We start from the raw sequence: 18,038 nt of genomic DNA on the forward strand, positions 1-18,038 counted from the left end.
GTTTCTAACTGAACTTATGTTTCTATAACAAACACAAAATGCATGCTAAAGAACTTAAATTTTACATTATTATTCACCTATAAAACTAATGGAAAATTGTTTTTTTTGTGTGTGTGTCCTTCTCACAGCTGAATTTTTATTCCTCTTGTGGGGTGTTTATCTCTGCTATGCAGTGCGGACGGTGCCATCAGCGTTTCACGAGCCACGCTATATGGCTGTTGCAGTTCACAACGAGCTCATTATCTCTGCTGTATTCCACACAATCAGGCAAGTGCCCTGTAGAGCTAGTAACCGTTTTGTTTCTCTGATGTGTTTCAGTTTAACTTATAGCAAAACTGGATAGCATACATAATGGAAAGATTTAGGAAGGATGGTGTTTTTAAGTTGACTAATGTCTTTGTCGCAGAAATGGCAAATGAAGATAGCTTGTTGTTTGTTTGTATTTTAAGATTTATTTATTAGAGAGGGAGAACACACAGGGGAGCGGGCAGAGGGAGAGGGAGAGAGAAACCCAAGTAGACTCTGCACTGAGCATAGAGCCCAACGTGGGGCTCCGTCTCAGGACCCATAAGATCGTGGCCTGAACTGAAACCAAGAGTCGGACACCTAACCAACTGTAACCCCAGGTGCCCCTATATTTTTTCCTAAACTGATGTTCTTAGTTCCTTCTAATGTTTTCTTATCACCTTTATTTATCTGAAGGTTAACTCAATATTACTGTATTAATAAACCACTTATGGGAATATCATTGAATATTGTTATGATATATAATGTCTTTTGTTCTGAAGATATAAAACAACACATGCTTACTAATATTATGAAGTAGATGTAGATAAATTGTCTATGTTTCCATTCGTGTTAATACACTGGTTTACACTTTTAAAATCTTAATACTCAGTCAACTTATGTGTACTAGTTCTGCTAAATTCAAAACTAAAAAACCACTCCAACCCGATGACTGGATTTTTGTGTGCAATGAGGTTTTATCACTATCACATTTTAGCAATGACTTTTTATTAGTATGGCTTAATATTTCTTAATATCCCATTTATTACTATAGTCAGTAAGTACAAAGGAGTAAGCAAGTAGCTTATGACAGTGAACAAAATGAAATATGTATGACTTATCTTCTGAGAATTTACACCTATTTATATCTGAAAATGAAATGAAAACCTCAGTGAGAACAAAAAAAAAAAGGAATCCTATAACTTGCAAAGCAACAGAAAGATGTCCTTCATTTGCTCGACAAAGTTAGGACATACGTAAGAATTTAATGAGAAATTTTGAATATTTGTCTTTTCCCCCAGTGGTAATGGTGGGAGTCAGAGTGGGAAGGTGTGGATCTTTGGAAGTTTTAGAAGATATTTATCATTTCTCACTTTAGCCAATAATTATCAAGTTACATCTTGCACTTGTAGGAATAGATGATACCAGAGAACAGCTGAACCTTAGGCATACCTACCCTTCTTCAACTTTGAAGTAAGAAAAGAAGTATTTATGATTTGACAACCCTGGAAACTCCATCAAACACCAGGAATCAAAGGAATTTGTCTCCTTACTTTGTCTTGCCCCCTCTCAAGAAAGAGAGAAAAGAGAAAAAGAAAAGAGGAAGGAAAGATGCAAAACAAAATACCATGTTATAAATAGGCAAAAAGTAAGCTCTCTCACTTGTCCTCAAAGTAGAGCTGAAGGATGTGAGAGGGGATGCCGTGAGCCACCGTGTAGTGAACACTAAAGAACACTGTTGTGGGCAGAGCCCCACAGCCTGCACATTTCTCCCAAACCACCTCCCAAGAAAAGGTGCATTTTCATTGTTTGTTTCCAGAATATCAAACACCTGCCTTTCAAGATATAACAAACATGCTTCTCTGGAACCATTTGTAAGTGAAATGCTATATTAACAAACAAATTAAAGAGTTATAAGCATGCCAGAAGAAATTTACAGACTGTTTAAATGTCTTCTGTTGTCAGAATGTGACCAGGTCATGCAAAGGGTTTCCTACTTTTGCCCTACGTCAGCTGCTGTATTTCTTAGAATCAAATTAATTGCCCGAGAAATTAAATCTGTTCAAATCATTTACCTAAATTGATCTTTTTCCTTTTCTATCTTAAGATTTACATCTGTTCTTTTTCATCATTAAGTATGTTTTTTCAATGGACTTTTTTTAAAAAATATTTTTTTTATTTATTTAACAGTTAACAGAGAGAGAGAGAGAGAGTGAGAGCGCGCGTGTGTGAGCACACTAGCAAAGGGAACTTCAGGCAGAGGTAGAGCAAGAAGCAGGCTCTCTGTTGAGCAAGGAGCCCTACACAGGGCTCGGATCTTAGGACCCTGGGATCATGACCTGAACCAAAGGCAAATGCTTAACCCACTGAACCACCCAGGTGTCCCTCAATGGACTTTAAACTCTCAATTTGCCCAAGTAGGCAAGGTAGCTATTTTTTTAAATGAACTTTTAAAAATTCCTAATAAGGCAATAGGTGGTTATTATAGATAAATCATAAAATGATTAAAAATAAACTGCCAAATCCAACCACCCAAAGACGATAAGCACTGTTAATATATTAGGATATCACTTTTGGATGTTCTTACACACTTGTGTATATTTATAACACATTACGTTTGGTAGCTCCCTTTTAGGAATGTCACAGCACAGTGTGACATACCAAGAAATCCTGCTGTAAGGAAAGCTAGTTAAGTTTGTTTAACCAGCACTTTCCAAACCATTCACCATGATAGCCCCCCAAACCTCAACTGATATCTGGTAATAGAAGCCACTCTTCAGGAAATTCTGTTTTAATATGGGCCGAGGTGAGGAGAAATGTATTCTAAATATTCATGCAGGATAGTTTTCTGGGGGGCGCCTGACTGGCTCAGGCAGGGAGCGTGCGACTCTTGATCTCACGGTCATGAGTTCAAACCCCATGCTATGCCTAGAGCTTGCTTTAAAAACAAACAAACAAACAAACAAACAAACAACTAGCTTTCTTACTTTGTTTAGGTCTTTCCTGCAGAGTCCCAGACAACCCATCAGCCTAGCTGGGTTCACATAGACACAAGAGCTTACTGAGTTGTTCATGTTGGACTTTGTGTTGAACTAGTAGACTTTGTGTTGATAGACATGCCCTACTTAAAAGATCAGCTTCCCTCAAGACAACTTCTAGTGGTAGCAGAATGATTGGCCTTGGTAGGCTTTGGTATTTTCTTAGGCAAGCTTAAAAAAACCTGAATGGAAAGCCCTACTTGATTTTTTTTATTTAACATATAATGTATTATTAGCCCCAGGGGTACAAGCCTGTGAATCGTCAGGCTTACACACTTCACAGCACTCACCATAGCACATACTCTCCCCAATGTCCATATCCCAGCCACCCTCCCCCTCCCCCCACCCTCCCCCCAGCAACCCTCGGTTTGTTTTGTGAGATTAAGAGTCTCTTATGGCTTGTCTCCCTCCCGATCCCATCTTGTTTCATTTTTTCCTTCCCTACCCTCCAAACCTCCCACTTTGCCTCTCAAATTCCTCATATCAGGGAGATCATATGATCTGATTGACTTATTTTGCTCAGCATAATACCCTCTTGTTCCATCCATGTCATTGCAAATGGCAAGATTTCATTTCTTTCTATGGCTGCATTATATATATATATATATATATATATATACACACACACACACACACCACATCTTCTTTATCCATTCATCCGTTGATGGGATTCTAGGTTCTTTCCACAGTCTGGCTATTGTGGACATTGCTGGAAAGCCCTACTTTTAAGTTTCAAATTCAACTTACCTTTCTGCATAGACCAAACCCAATTAGATTGTGGCATGTTGGCTGCAAAGAATTATAATATAGATTAGCTACTCTGTCTTGGAAATTTAATTGTATGGCCATAAAGGACCAAAGATGGAATTATAGTTTAAATTATAGTTTAACACAGTAAATCTACAGAACACTGATTTTAGGGAGATGAGCAGGGAGAAAGCAATAGGCAGTAATAATTAAAGAAATCAAGTATATATATAATATCTTATTTATATGTGGACTGAACTCATACATGCTGTGGTTCCAGTGTTGATAAAGTCCAAGAATAGGAAATAATAACATAATAATATAAATCAACTAGACCCATCTTTATAGGTTTCTACTAGAATGAAATAATATTTAACAAGGCCTCCAACATCAGCAGATATTCTCTCTCAATAGGTAGATATGTTCATTCTTATTTGCTTAAAATATGAAATTTCATATACATAACTGTGGAACATATCTACATACGTAAATACGTAAACTTAAAGCTATGACTACAGATTTATATGCAGATTTACTTTTATTCTCACCAAATTTGCCAGACCGAACAAAAATAAACTAAAAGGATTAAGTTTAGAAGTCTAGAAGTCTAATAATGCAGAAGGCATTTTGCCTAATCTGTTCTATAATCCTTTACTAAGCATAGAGCAAAGCTTTGGGAAAGTGCAAGACTTTTTTTTTTTTTAAAGGTTTTATTTATTTATTTGACAGACAGAGATCACAAGTAGGCAGAGAGGCAGGCAGAGAGAGGAGGAAGCAGGCTCCCTGCTGAGCAGAGCACCCGATGCGGGGCTCGATCCCAGGACCTTGAGATCATGACCTGAGCTGAAGGCAGAGGCTTAACCCACTGAGCCACCCAGGCGCCCCAAGTGCAAGACTTTTAAAAAGTTTGCTTTTATTCTTAACCTCAATTTTTAACTATTTCTATGTTCCTGACTGTTCTATTTTTTAAGAAGTTGAAATAGTCTTTTAAAGAAAAATCTTTAGGAAGACTGCAAAACCCAATTTTTCTTAAGATATTTCTACTCAGAACTGCAACCTAACAAACCTAGCAGTATTTAAAAACTGATTAATTTAATCAGTTGATGTTAGTATCGAGTACTTCAAATTAACTTTTTGGAAGACTCACCATTTTAATTTAAAATATATGTAACCATGTTCCTTTCAGATATCGTCAGGCTGGCTTCAGGTTCACTTGTGTTGGCATTTGAGACAGAAATTCGCAGTGCATGAGAACACTTTTAGAATGTAAATCCATCTCATTTGATGTAACTATCTGTTCCAGTGCTGGAAATGGCCCCAGCAGATTTGGTTGTATAATTTGCCAGGTCACAATTTTATATTGCTTCTATGCGTCAGTCCTATGCCTCAGGTACTGTTACTTGTTACCGAGTATGATGATCCTATTTCAGTGCTTAAAAAAAATCTCTTCCGACCCAGCCTAGGATCTGTCAAAAGTATGTCATTCCCGAACAAAGTGAATATTCATTTAATCAGATTCAAGGCGGGCATAAAGCCACTTTTTTTCGCCAAGGAGTTAGAGAAGATGTTATAATTCATAAAATGCTATTTGGTTATAGGTAAACTACCGTGAACTTTCTGTACTTCTATGTACATATTTTAAGTCTGTTTTATGTCTCCAAACACAGAGGAAACTATCTCCATGTTGAACAACTCTCAAGCTTCCACTTTAGCTCAATTCGGGGGGGGAGGGGAGGGGAGAAGACGGGGATAGGATGGAGGTGAAAATGAGGAAGAAATCCCCTTGATGGAAATTGTTTCAAGTACTAATAATACTAATTTACTTAGTAAATTTGTCATGAATATGGCATAATGCAGGTATAAAATGAGTTTCTTCTATTTTTAGATTCATGTGTTTGTGTTATGATTATATCATAAGCATTTTCTTAAGATGTTAGCTTTTCAAATCTGATGACATATATCAGTGTATCAAGATGCTAATTCTCTAGGGGCACCTGGATGGCTCAGTCAGCAGAGCATCTGACTGTCCATTTCAGCTCAGGTCATGATCTCCAGGTGGGGAGCTGCGCCACACATGGGGCTCTGCAGGCTATCAGTGGGGAATCTGCGTCTCTCCTTCTTTTCCTCTCCCTCTGCCCCTCCCACTGCTCTCCTCTCTCTCTCTCTCTCTCTCTTTCTCTCTCTCAAATAAATAAGTAACTCTTTTTTTAAAAATGCCAATTCTTTAATTCCAAACACAATAAAATCTCATATTTAGCTTTCATGGATAAACAATGCATGGGAAAAAATTAAAAGAAGAGTATGATTATAAAATGACCGTAATAAAATTTTCATCACCTGGTTTCTGCAAAAGAATGAGTCCTTAAAACCTGACTTTTAGTGTGTACACATACCTATTGATTTATGAAAACCTTCCAAAATCACCAGAGTAGGTATCAGTACTGAATTTTTCCTATACATGTTGCCTGCAGGAATGTCCTAGAACACCGTTTTATAAATTCCTCAGCAAGATAGGATTTTCAGTAATCTTAAGACAATTTGACACTTCACAACAACTAAAATCTTTATTTTAAAAGATGTATATTACAAACCATTAGTATATTCATTTAACCATTGCATTATCATTTAAGCCTCTGAGGTCATTCACAAAGACAGATAACTACCCACCCCTTTTTTTTCTTAATTAACGTTTTCAAAGGAAAAAGATTAGAATCAAGAGTTCTGTGTCTTATAACCCAAATTTGCCTGAAGCCACTAGTTTGTAAATCTGTTCTTTTGAATTCACATGTGTTCACTGCTTTCACTTTAGACATTCCACTGACATACAAAATAATTATTCCAGGAAATGATTAGCATATTATATGTCTATATGCTGTCTTTCCTACTACTGATAATTTAAAATAATAATTAAGGAGTTCATGTCTTATGTATGCAGTCAAGGTTACTTTGGGTCTTGTTCTGTGATGAAAATGTGTGCCACAGAGACCACAGGGCAGCTTTCTTCACACTTGCTTGCTTTTTTTAAAAAAACACTGAGGAAAAAAGGTTTCCAAATATCCTAGTATTTTAAGTAGGGATCTTGTTGGATTACTAACTTGGTGAATTCTCATTTCAGATTCGTTCTTGCCTCAAGACTTCAGTCTGACTGGATGCTAATGCTGTATTTTGCACATACTCATTTGACTGTGACAGTCACCATTGGGTTGCTTTTGATTCCAAAGGTATTCCTTTAACATTATTTTTCTCTTACAAGACAGTTATTTTAAATAAGCATGGAGTTGTTTCCTCTTTTAAAAAAAAAAGTATCTGGCAATATAGGGAAAGGGAAGTGTGGAGATTTAGTTGACACTAAATGTTTTAAAGCTCTCTCCTCAGGGAACTAGATATCTCTTTTCTTTTAGAATTTATTAAACATCCCATAGAATTTTTAAATTCTTCAGTTTGTACAAAACTCATCATCTGGTTTGGCTCCTTCTCAAAGATTTTATTTATTTATCTGAAAGAGAGAGAGATCACAAGTAGGCAGAGAGGCAGGCAGAGAGAGAGGGGATAGCAGGCTCCCTGCTGAGCAGAGAGCCAGATGCGGGGCTCGATCCCAGGACCCCAGCATCATGACCTGAGCTGAAGGCAGATGTTCAACCCACTGAGCCACCCAGGTGCCCCTTTCTCAAATATTTATATATTCAGATATGATTTAATTATGGGCCCAAGGTAACTTTTATTGTACCTATAACATCAAAGTAATTTTTAAAGAGATTCTAAGAATCCTCCTGTTTGGATTTATATTCAGGAAACTTTGTGTTGTAAACATTCAGAAAATTTTTATGTAAATAATTATAATATTTTATATAGAAAAATCTTGCTTTATAATGATAGATTCTGGCAAAGACTTATCTAGACAGCATACCGAAGTGGGGGAAAATGGGCCAGCACTCAGAATACCAGGATTAAGAATATATGTTCCACTCACACTGGCTATACAGTGTGATATTAGCCAAAACTTTTCATCTCTCTGAGGTTCAGTTTCTTCATCTATGACACGATAGCAATAAAACAGCTTACAATGAAATAATATGATATCAGAGTGTGGGGAAAAAAACAAGTTAGAGCATTATTTTTTTTTTTAAAGATTTTTATTTATTTATTTGACAGACAGAGATCACAAGTAGGCAGGGAAGCAGGCTCCCTACTGAGCAGAGAGACCGATGCAGGACTTGATCCCAGGACCCTGAGATCATGACCCAAGCCAAAGGCAGAGGCTTTAACCCACTGAGCCACCCAGATGCCCCCAAGTTAGAGCATTATTATTATTTTCCTCATTTACACGTAGAAAAACAAAATATTGGAACATCATTTATCTGTATTAGTACCACGCAATATAATATTAACACAGCTGAGACAAGAATTTATGATTGCTTGTCATTCACTCCAGGTTTTACCTCCTCTCATAAGCGAAACATTAAAATTCAGCCTGACTAAAAGGGCAAACAAATGTAAACAGAACAAAATTCTTATTTTATTCCTTACTTGAATTATATATTCCAAATAGCCACAGTTTTCATGGACTAATCTGTTACTGCAATTTATCTTCTCCTTTTTCATACTTTGCATTACACGGTCACATTTTTATTAGATGGAGGTACTACATATGCAGACTGCTCATTCAGTGGTAAGAATTGAAAACACATGTTCATCCAAAGATCGGCACATGGATGTTCCTAGCAGCCTTATTCATAATAGCTAAGAAGTGGAAACAACCCAAATGCCCATCAACTGATAAATGCGGAAGCACAATGCAGTGTCATCTACACAATGCAACACTACCCAACAATAAGGAGTAAAGCACCCCTACGCACTACGGCTAGTACGCACCTTGAAAACGTGACATCAAGTGAAAGAGGCTAGACACAAAAGCCATTCCATGTATATGAGATTCCATGTATATGAGATGTCCAGAACAGGCTGCTCTGTTGAGACAGAAAGCAAGTTAGTGGTCGTCACTAGCTGGGGAAACAGAAATGACCACTCTCGTGGGTTTAAGGTTCTTTTGGGGGGTGATGAAAATATTCTGGAATTAGATAGTGGTGATGTTTTGCACGGCACCATGAATAGACCAAAAAGCACTCAACTGTACGATTGACATTGGAGAATTTTATGGTATGTGAACTATATCGCAACTTGAGATAATTTAACAAAATCATTGAGGGGCTTCACTAAGCTCTGTTCTATATCCTGGAATAAGAATAACGAGCAGATAAAATGTGCTCTTGTAGTATTTATATTGTGGACGAGGGGAACACAGAAGAAATAGATTAAGATAAGCATTCAAAATACTCTTTTAGATAGATATAAATACTAAGGACAAATAATAAAGCAGAAAATGGATATTATCTGACGACGAGTGTTCCTTAAACTCACGATCATCTCTGAGACTGTGCTCAAGAACACTTACTCTCTTATCAGTAACTTCTGGGTGGTTTCCTCGTAGCATTTGAGATTTTGGAGGAGAGGGACTCTGTTTTGTTCATCTCTATGGCCTTAAATTCTTGACGCACGTCAGAACCACAGACGTAAGTAGAAGAATGAAGGAAAGAGTCACCTGTTTCTGTGGTTTCTCAGTCAGTTCCAGTTACAAAATATTCATGATTCCTTACGTAGAGAATTGCTGTTTCATGTTTTCTTATATAGATGTTCACCTGCCACTTAAATATTTTAACAAACATTGACATTAAAATAGCTCTGTATCATGAAAGGGTGATCTGTTCATTTTTTAAAGGAATATTTGACCTCATGAGCAGCTGGGAGAAGAGAACCCATGTTCCCTATATCACTCTCTCCATTTTCATAGGAAAATCAGTTGGTTTATATGTTATGAGAATTGGCCAGATTGCTTTGATTCTCCCTGCTTTCCGTCATTTCCCCAATTCATTCTTCTCCACGTCTCCATTTGATGAAGAGCAGAGATAGCAAGAGTCCATGAAACTGAAACATATCCAAAGGCCACGGGAAAATAATAAAAATACCTCAAAATGTGATGAAGGAGGAACTTGAGAATGCTGAACTTGAGGAAAAAATTCTGTAATTTCAGTGAACGTTTGAGTTTTACGCTTAGATATCATCATCATTTTAGGCTGAAAGAGCCCTGTGCTCCAGAGAGCGTCCATGATTTGTTTCCGATCTGACTGTCGACACAGTTGATGCCAGCATGCAGATCGCCTGTCCCCTAGGTCTCGGAGGCAACATTTCTGGAGCCATGTGTAGTAGACTCAAAGTCACTGTCTGTGATCAGGGCCAGTTGTACCTTTCGGTGACATATAGCCTCCCCTAGGTGATGCAGAACAAGAAACACAAGGTAGACCCTACTGCTCAAAAAAAAAAAAAAAAAATTTCCCTCCAGCTGCCAGTGGGTCCAAATTGCTACTCTTGGAGAACATTTGTGTGGGTTTTTCGACTTATTTTCATTCTCAGAATGCAAATAACATATATGAAGAGTAATGTAAGTGAACACTGTGAGCCTGGAGAAAAGACAAAGATGAAAATAGGGGTAGGAGAACCATGTATTAAGGAGCCACGTATTAAGATGGCCTAAGAGCTCTAGTGCGTAACGTGAAAAGCAAAACATAAATATAGCAACAGATCTTTTATAAGGAGCTTGGTAAATGAGTTCATCGAAACTGAAGAAATGATATGAACATGAGAACCTTTAACAAATTTTTCTGCTCTGTCTGCCAGCGGGTTAACGTCTGCAGCTCATTCTGCATCTCTATTGCAGTTTTCACATTCAAGCAATAACCCCCGAGATGACATTGCTACGGAAGCGTATGAAGATGAGCTGGACCTGGGCCGGTCTGGGTCCTACCTGAACAGCAGCATCAACTCTGCGTGGAGTGAGCATAGCTTAGACCCGGAAGACATTCGGGTAATGTCTGTATTTCAGCCTTCCTGTTTTGGGCTCACCCCATGCACACAGGCAAGCACGTGTGGGCTGACATATCCATATGCTCACCTGCGTGCACTTGGGCCCAGAGGGAAGAAGAGAGGGGGGACGTGTGCACGTAAGAACTGAAAACATCGAATGCAGGGCTAACCCAGTTCTAAAACCCCCATCATGGTAGAAGTTACACAGGCCAATCTTGATAGTCACAACTGACTTAGGAGCAGTCATGATGATGAACTGATGATACACGTTCCCTACTACAGGTTCTGACATCTTGCTGATAGAGAGATAGGATAGATCTGCGAGCAGAAAGCCCGGATTACTCAAAGTAATCTGTGACAATATATCAGCATTTGGAGTAAGAAACTGCTTTTAGTAATTGATGGTCTGTTGTCCCCTACACCTAATCCACGTTACAGGTAATTTTATCAATGGCTACATGATGCTTCCAGTATTGATTAGGAAACACGATATGCTGTGTTTTGTTATGGCCAAGGTTGAGTCCGGCCCACACAACTTGTAAGTCCAACGGGCTCATTCCATGTGCAGGATGCATGTGTACAAGTCTTAAAGTTCAAACTCTATGTGTAACAGAACACAGGTTCATCAGAAAAGTAAGAATGAGGAGAAGGTTGATGAGCACACATGGTATGAAAAGCTGTAGGTCAGTTTCCCTAAAGAGTTCAAGCTTACTGACCAAGTTACGTTTAGTAATAGTATCTGGCTGAACCACTAAGTTCCGCATCTCTGTGAATTTGCTCTTGTTCTGGCAGGATGAGCTGAAGAAACTCTATGCCCAGCTGGAAATATATAAAAGAAAGAAGATGATTACGAATAACCCCCACCTCCAGAAAAAGCGGTGCTCCAAGAAGGGCTTGGGCCGTTCCATCATGAGGCGCATCACTGAGATCCCAGAGACGGTCAGCAGGCAGTGTTCCAAAGAGGACAAGGAAGTCGCAGACCACAGCATGGCCAAAAGCACTGCCCTGACCAGGAAAAACCCACAAGAGTCTTCAGGTAACACCGGGAAGCCCAAAGAGGAGTCCCTGAAAAACCGAGTCTTCTCGCTGAAGAAATCGCACAGCACTTACGATCACGTGCGGGAGCACACGGAAGAGTCCAACAGTTTACCGGTGGAAAGCCAAGAAGAGGAGACTACAGAAAATTCCACACTGGAGTCTCTGTCAAGTAAAAAACTAACCCAGAAGCTGAAAGAAAACAGTGAGACCGAGTCCACAGAGTCTGTGCCTTTGGTGTGTAAGTCGGCGAGCGCTCACAATCTCAGCTCAGAGAAGAAGCCGGGCCACCCCCGAACATCCGTGTTGCAGAAGTCTCTCAGTGTCATAGCAAGTGCCAAGGAGAAGACTCTTGGATTGGCTGGGAAAACCCAAACATCAGGCATGGAGGAACGTGCGAAATCCCAGAAACCTCTGCCAAAAGATAAAGAAGCAAACAGAAAGTACTCCAATTCAGATAATGCAGAGACTAAAGATTCTGCCCCCCAAAACTCCAATCATTTGGAGGAGCCAAGAAAACCTCAGAAATCTGGGATTATGAAGCAACAAAGGGTCAACCCTCCCACTGCCAATTCTGACATGAGCCCAGGCACCACCAAGAAGAAGAACAACTTTGACATAGGGGAAGTGTGCCCTTGGGAGATTTATGACCTGGCCCCCGGTCTCGTGCCTTCAGAATCAAAAGTTCAAAAACACGTATCTATTGCAGCTTCTGAGATGGAGAAAAACCCAACTTTTTCCTTAAAGGAGAAATCTCATCAGAAGCCCAAGGCAGCTGAACTGTGTCAGCAAACCAGTCAGAAGAGCATAGACAAGGCTGAGGTATGCCCTTGGGAGAGCCAAGGTCAGCCCGGTTTTGAAGATGAGAAGCCTTTGATTTCTAAGACTCAGGTTCCCCCAGGGAGAGCCAAAGATGAGAGCGGCAGTCAGCATTATGCCACCAACATGTGTGCTGGGCAGTACGAAGAACCGCCCCCCAAAGTTGTAGCATCAAAAATCGAGAATGAAAATCTCAACCCAACAGGAGACCAGGAAAAAAAGACCTCTTCCCCTGAGGAAAATGCGCCCCGCTCCTATAACTCAAGTAATAACCTTCGACAGCCTTTAACATCACGAGCTGAGGTGTGTCCTTGGGAGTTTGAGGCCCCATATCAACCAAATGCTGAAAGAAGTGTAGCTTTACCTGCCTCTTGCACTCTAAGTGCAAATAAGATGGCAGGGCCTCGCAAATAAGAGGTCAGGGATCCTTTTAAAGTGTAGCATCCCCAGAAAGAAAAGGAGAAGGAAGAAACTCTGAATCTGACAGAAGACAGAAGGATCAAAAATTCCCAAAGAGTGTTTGTCATCGGAGGGAAACGTGAAAGTCACAGGTGGAAAAAGACTGGGAGGGCAGAGCAACGTCATAGTGGAAGAACTAGACTGGCCAAGGGAAGTCTGTCTTCCCCTGGGAACACGAGGAGAAGCCTTACATTTCAGCATGGTTAGCAGGAGTCGCCCTCACTGTCTGCCCCTGATCAGTATTTACCCGTGGCTCTTTGAAGATCCTAAGCAAGGTCAACCAGAAGACACAGAAGAGGTATGAGATTCTGCAAAGAAGAAGGTATAGACCTATATGACCGAAGTTCTAAGTAGCTAACTGAACTTCTTTCACCTGTTTAACCTTGATAGCACTGCTCACTTAATGCATCCCAAAAATACCTTTTATATTAATGATTGCTCTCATTTTCTTATAAATGTATGTTTCAGTACATTGTTGTGTCTCATATTCAAGCATTCCAGATTGTATAATTTTTGCAAATAACTTTGATATTACGTGACACAACACATTTATGCAATCTGCAGCTACTCAGTTGTTATTGCAAGTTCCAGAATCCCTGCTATCTACCAACTTTAGTTGATTCTCGAAGTACAGTAAGCTTTCTCTGGCTTGGGAAGCCATAACCGTTATGATAAAATCTTTCCGTTTTGGCTGTGGTTTATATATTGTGAATTTGGATTTGACTCTATTGTTTCACATCATGGTTTGTTATACTGTCTTAATCAGGGTTTTTTTTACACCAAGTTGAGTTACTTGTTTTGCACTTCTTGTTAGGACTCAGAGATCCAGGGGTCCTACCGAGTCGTATGTCTCAATAAAGGACAACTTACCTATTGTTTGTTTAGAGTCAGAGACAGGTCACACCTTCATTCCAATTTACTGTCCCTTTTAATCCTTTCAGTATTCCATACTTAGCAGGATTTCGCCAGGAAGAAGCTAAGAGTGAGAAAAACGTAAGAGTGAGAAAAACATACTGCACATGATTATCGCCACTGAAAAGGGAAGCCTCTAGGAATGACATGAGAATTACAACAGTACTGCAGGGCCAGGGAATTTGCCTTTCAAAACACAGACAGGAAGGGAGCTACTGATAGCACTTTCAAGGGAGTATTTTTTTAAAGAGAAAAATTATGATAGCATCAAGATCATTGTACGGATCTATTTTTATTATGCATACTGAATATATATTTTAAATTACCTTAAACTACTTATTCTCATAACTCTTATTCATTGCTTCAGCTAGGGGTAACACTTGCTGGGCTTCAATCCCAAAGAGGTTTATCACCTGATTTATTCAAAGCCTATAAGGTGGTGTGGGCTCTTCCTCCTGCCAAGCCCTGGAAAACTTACAAGTCCTGCAAATTGCCGGTGTGAGCCACCCAGCTCAAAAAAAAAAAAAAAAAGCAAGGTTTATTTGCAAAGCAAAACAGTCCCCAGAGCAAAATTTGTAAAATGTACTGCGTTCCACCCTGATCACTTGGCATGAGAATCCTAAGCTGCTGACTTAGCCCTACTGATGTGATCGTGCAAGAGATTCCATTCCAAAGCTCCGTCTCATTTTATTTAAAGAAGAATCACTTAAGGATAGAACGCAGACTTCCCTTTCTCTCATACTAGATGCTGAAGGATCGACGGCTTCCTCAGCCAGGACATTTCCAACCTAACGCACGGTTTTTCATCTCATGAGCAGGAAGGAGAACATGCTAGGAGGATAAAAGGAGAGAAAAGGGAATCAGAGAGTAGGTAGAGGGCTGTTCTGAGAGAAGATCATCCTCAGTGGAAGCTAGGAACTAGGACTTCTCCTTATTCCTCATCAGGATTTTCTCACTGGTTTCTATTCAGGAGGAAGCGAGCACGTCGCCATTTTGCAAAGCTGTGCGTCCATCTTCCTCACCCATTCGCTTGCTTTGTGCGCTACTCAGGTTGGTGGGGTGGGTGTGAAGAGATAGAGAAATTCTATTTTTCTGCGTTTCCTTCATTTACTTCCTTCTTTTCTTCCTTTCCAGTCAAGGCCTCTCTCTTTGGTAACCTCGGAACACAACTTTAAGGTACATTTGTGAACTTGGTTTGGAATTTCTAGGCCCACCTACTTGTTTCATTTATGTTCGAGGTCTGTTAGCACTTTATTCACTTTTTGAGAAATAAGCAGTTCAAGCATCGGTGACTTATTGCACTTCAGGATGATCCTGCTGGAGATGTGGCTTCAAGAAGACTTGCCAAATTATACCTTAGTGACATTCTACAGTAACCATAGATTTTCCTCCACCAGCATAAATCGTGAGAGTGCCTCGGGTCTTTCCTAGAGTTTCATTGCCATTACTTATCACCACGAGAAGTTTAAATCTATGATTCTTGAGGTTATTTTCCTAGATCGGTAACATTAAGAAAGTGAATCCACACTGTTAAGGTCACAAACATTTGCTAGGTTGTCCTTCTCAATGCATGTGCAGGCTGCCTCCTGTCCTTGTTTTTAAGCCAGGGTTTATAAATAAGTAGATTTATACCAACCTTAATAGAACTGTATATTTTATGCAAGCATTAAAATGCTTTACAACATGAACTATAACTCAGCCCATTGTAAACTTTGGTGGCAATATGGATTTGAAACTCGACAGTTCCCTTGTATTTGCTTCCTAGGTTCCTGCATGCAAGTGGTGAAAGGTAGGACTGAGAAACACTGCCTTTTGACTTCTAGCATTTAGCAACCGAGAGTTGTAGAGTCAATAAAACTGTAAGTCTCTTCACTTAATCTGTGGTTCTTCTGAAACTATTATCTGAAACCTACAGCATCCCACCATGAAAAATATTTGGTAAATTTATGTTGTGATGTGTTACAGCATGTAAATAATTATAACTTCTCTGCAATAAAACATATTTATATGAAGGTGATTTATGATGATTTGCGTGTTTATCAAAAATCAAATTTATTTCACCTAGCCAGCTTTAGAGGGAATCCCATGTATCCTTGGCTTTGGTACACTTATGCACCTACATCCTCTTATGCCCATCTACAGACATATGGGATTCGCCAAATGTGGCCTCAAACATACAGGTCATCCTCTGGAGCCAATAAAACCTCTTAAAGCTCCTGATTTTGATTTAAGAAAGCTCTGCCCAAATGGGAAGTAATCCAGTTACCTTTTCTAATTTACTGAACACACATAGGCCATTTGCTAAGCAGTGATGATCTTTAGATGAACAAGAATTCCAATATCCAGTATCCAATCATCACTGTCTTACTATAGAGGAGAACCTGACTAATTCATGGAGTCAAGGGAGGCTTAAGAGAGAGGGCAAGTGGGCAAGCTCCCAAGGCTGAAATTCTGCGAAGGCGTAAGTTATGAATGGGAAAACGTGTAAGGTCAGAAAGGTAGTTGTGCCCAGCCTTGCATGCCATGCCTCAGAGTAACTATACCTTTATCCTGCAGTACCAGAAACTATCAAAAAGCAGTAAACTGGGTCATCAGCAAGTCGTCGAGTAGGAGGATCATTTGGGGAGCAGCCCAGGGTTGGACTGAAGCAGAAAGAGACCGCAAGCTGCTAGATTAGTTAGGATACCAGCACAAGAGTCAAGGGAAAGGAAGGTGAGGGCCTAAGAAGAAGAGGAAAACGTTATTGGTTATTTTGCCAAATTGGCATTTTCAGATGGGTTTGGTGTTACATTCTATGAGGTCAGAAAATCAGAGTCATCGTTAACTATATCCAATATAATTGCTCCTTCCAACTTTATTGACATTTTGAGTAGTTTCAAAAATTTTAAAAACCCTCTCAGAAAATTTGTAGACCTCATATCACCTGCTCAGGAGACAAGCTGTGGAAAAGAATACAAAACTCATGCTACGAAAAACCTTGATATTACCTAGGCTGGGAAAGGAGGAAAGGGTTTGCTGCAGTAGGTCTTAAATTTCCATGTAGGAAGGCAGCTCTCTGAAGCCAGAGAAGCAGATGTGAGGCAAGGGGGAAGAGGGAGCTGGATGCCCCTTCTCCCTGCAGTCACCTTCCCCATAACCAAGTCGCTAGGAATGCCCTTCCCCATCTCTTCACACTGTGTGTGTCCTATATTGTACATACTTTAGGTGCTGAGACATAGAATCAGCGTTTTGAGTTCTTTGACCCTAAAGGACTAAGACAAAAGCAACTGGCGATTAGCAAGTCAGGAAAGTCAACTCTACTCTTCTTTCTTGTGTGACAAGATCATCTTCTCAGTGTTTGTGGGACTGCTTAGCTGATGGCTCTGTTATTTTCATACATACGCATAGTGCTAGGCATTGTTTCTTTGTCCTAAATGTAGAACTTTCTGGTAAAAGATACCTAAGGGAAATATTTCCATGAGAAATGGCCTTTATTACACAAGTAATAATGTAAATCTGTTATTCTAAAGCAAGGCAAGTTGGTTAAGAATTTCTTTATCATTTCAGCATATTCCATTCCTCTCCCCCTGAAGAGTTATAAAGACAGAAACAATATTTTTCTAATTTTGGTTACTTTTTCTTTAAATACTTGTTTCTTGGAATGTACACAAAGTCCAAGCACATTGTATGTTCTAACTCAATATTAACTGGTCAGAAGGCAGATGATGAAATGTATGAATTGGTTTTTAACTTCTCTCTCGTTCTCTGTGATAGGGATAGTGGTACTTTGTCAGAAGTAAAACTGGCCAAATGAAAATGGAAAATGAAAGATGAATATAGAAAAAGGTCTTTGCAGAATAGTCACATTCCCAGAAAGAAAAATAAGTTAAACAGGCAAACAGAAAAGCTCCTGACAGATCTTCTAGAACATACTCCCGTTTAAATTCAAACAGCAATAGGAAAAGGGGGGAAATGTCCTATTTTGAGTACATAAGAGAAAGATGCATAGTTTTTCCCCAAATATGCCATGGGGTTTTATTCCTGTATGCCTTTTGACTTGCTGTTTGGTACATCTGAAGTTTGTTCCCTCCTTCTTTTCCCTGTCAACACCATATGTACGAGTGA

At 39.5% G+C, this 18,038-nt stretch overlaps 1 protein-coding gene across 1 annotated transcript in view; it reads left to right on the forward strand.

Annotated features, from left to right (window-relative positions):
- The window catches only part of GPR158 (G protein-coupled receptor 158), a 425,723-nt gene extending 409,772 nt beyond the window's left edge, over window positions 1-15,951 (forward strand). Inside the window, exons 8-11 of the mRNA XM_046014062.1 lie at window positions 129-267; window positions 6,907-7,012; window positions 10,564-10,710; window positions 11,502-15,951. Coding sequence (XP_045870018.1) covers window positions 129-267; window positions 6,907-7,012; window positions 10,564-10,710; window positions 11,502-12,977 — 1,868 coding nt within the window. The 3' untranslated portion in view covers window positions 12,978-15,951. The remainder of the gene's footprint in view (window positions 1-128; window positions 268-6,906; window positions 7,013-10,563; window positions 10,711-11,501) is intronic.
- Window positions 15,952-18,038: the final 2,087 nt, after the last annotated feature.

This window comes from Meles meles, chromosome 7, assembly GCF_922984935.1.
Source record: "Meles meles chromosome 7, mMelMel3.1 paternal haplotype, whole genome shotgun sequence".
Taxonomy (NCBI): Eukaryota; Metazoa; Chordata; class Mammalia; order Carnivora; family Mustelidae; genus Meles; species Meles meles.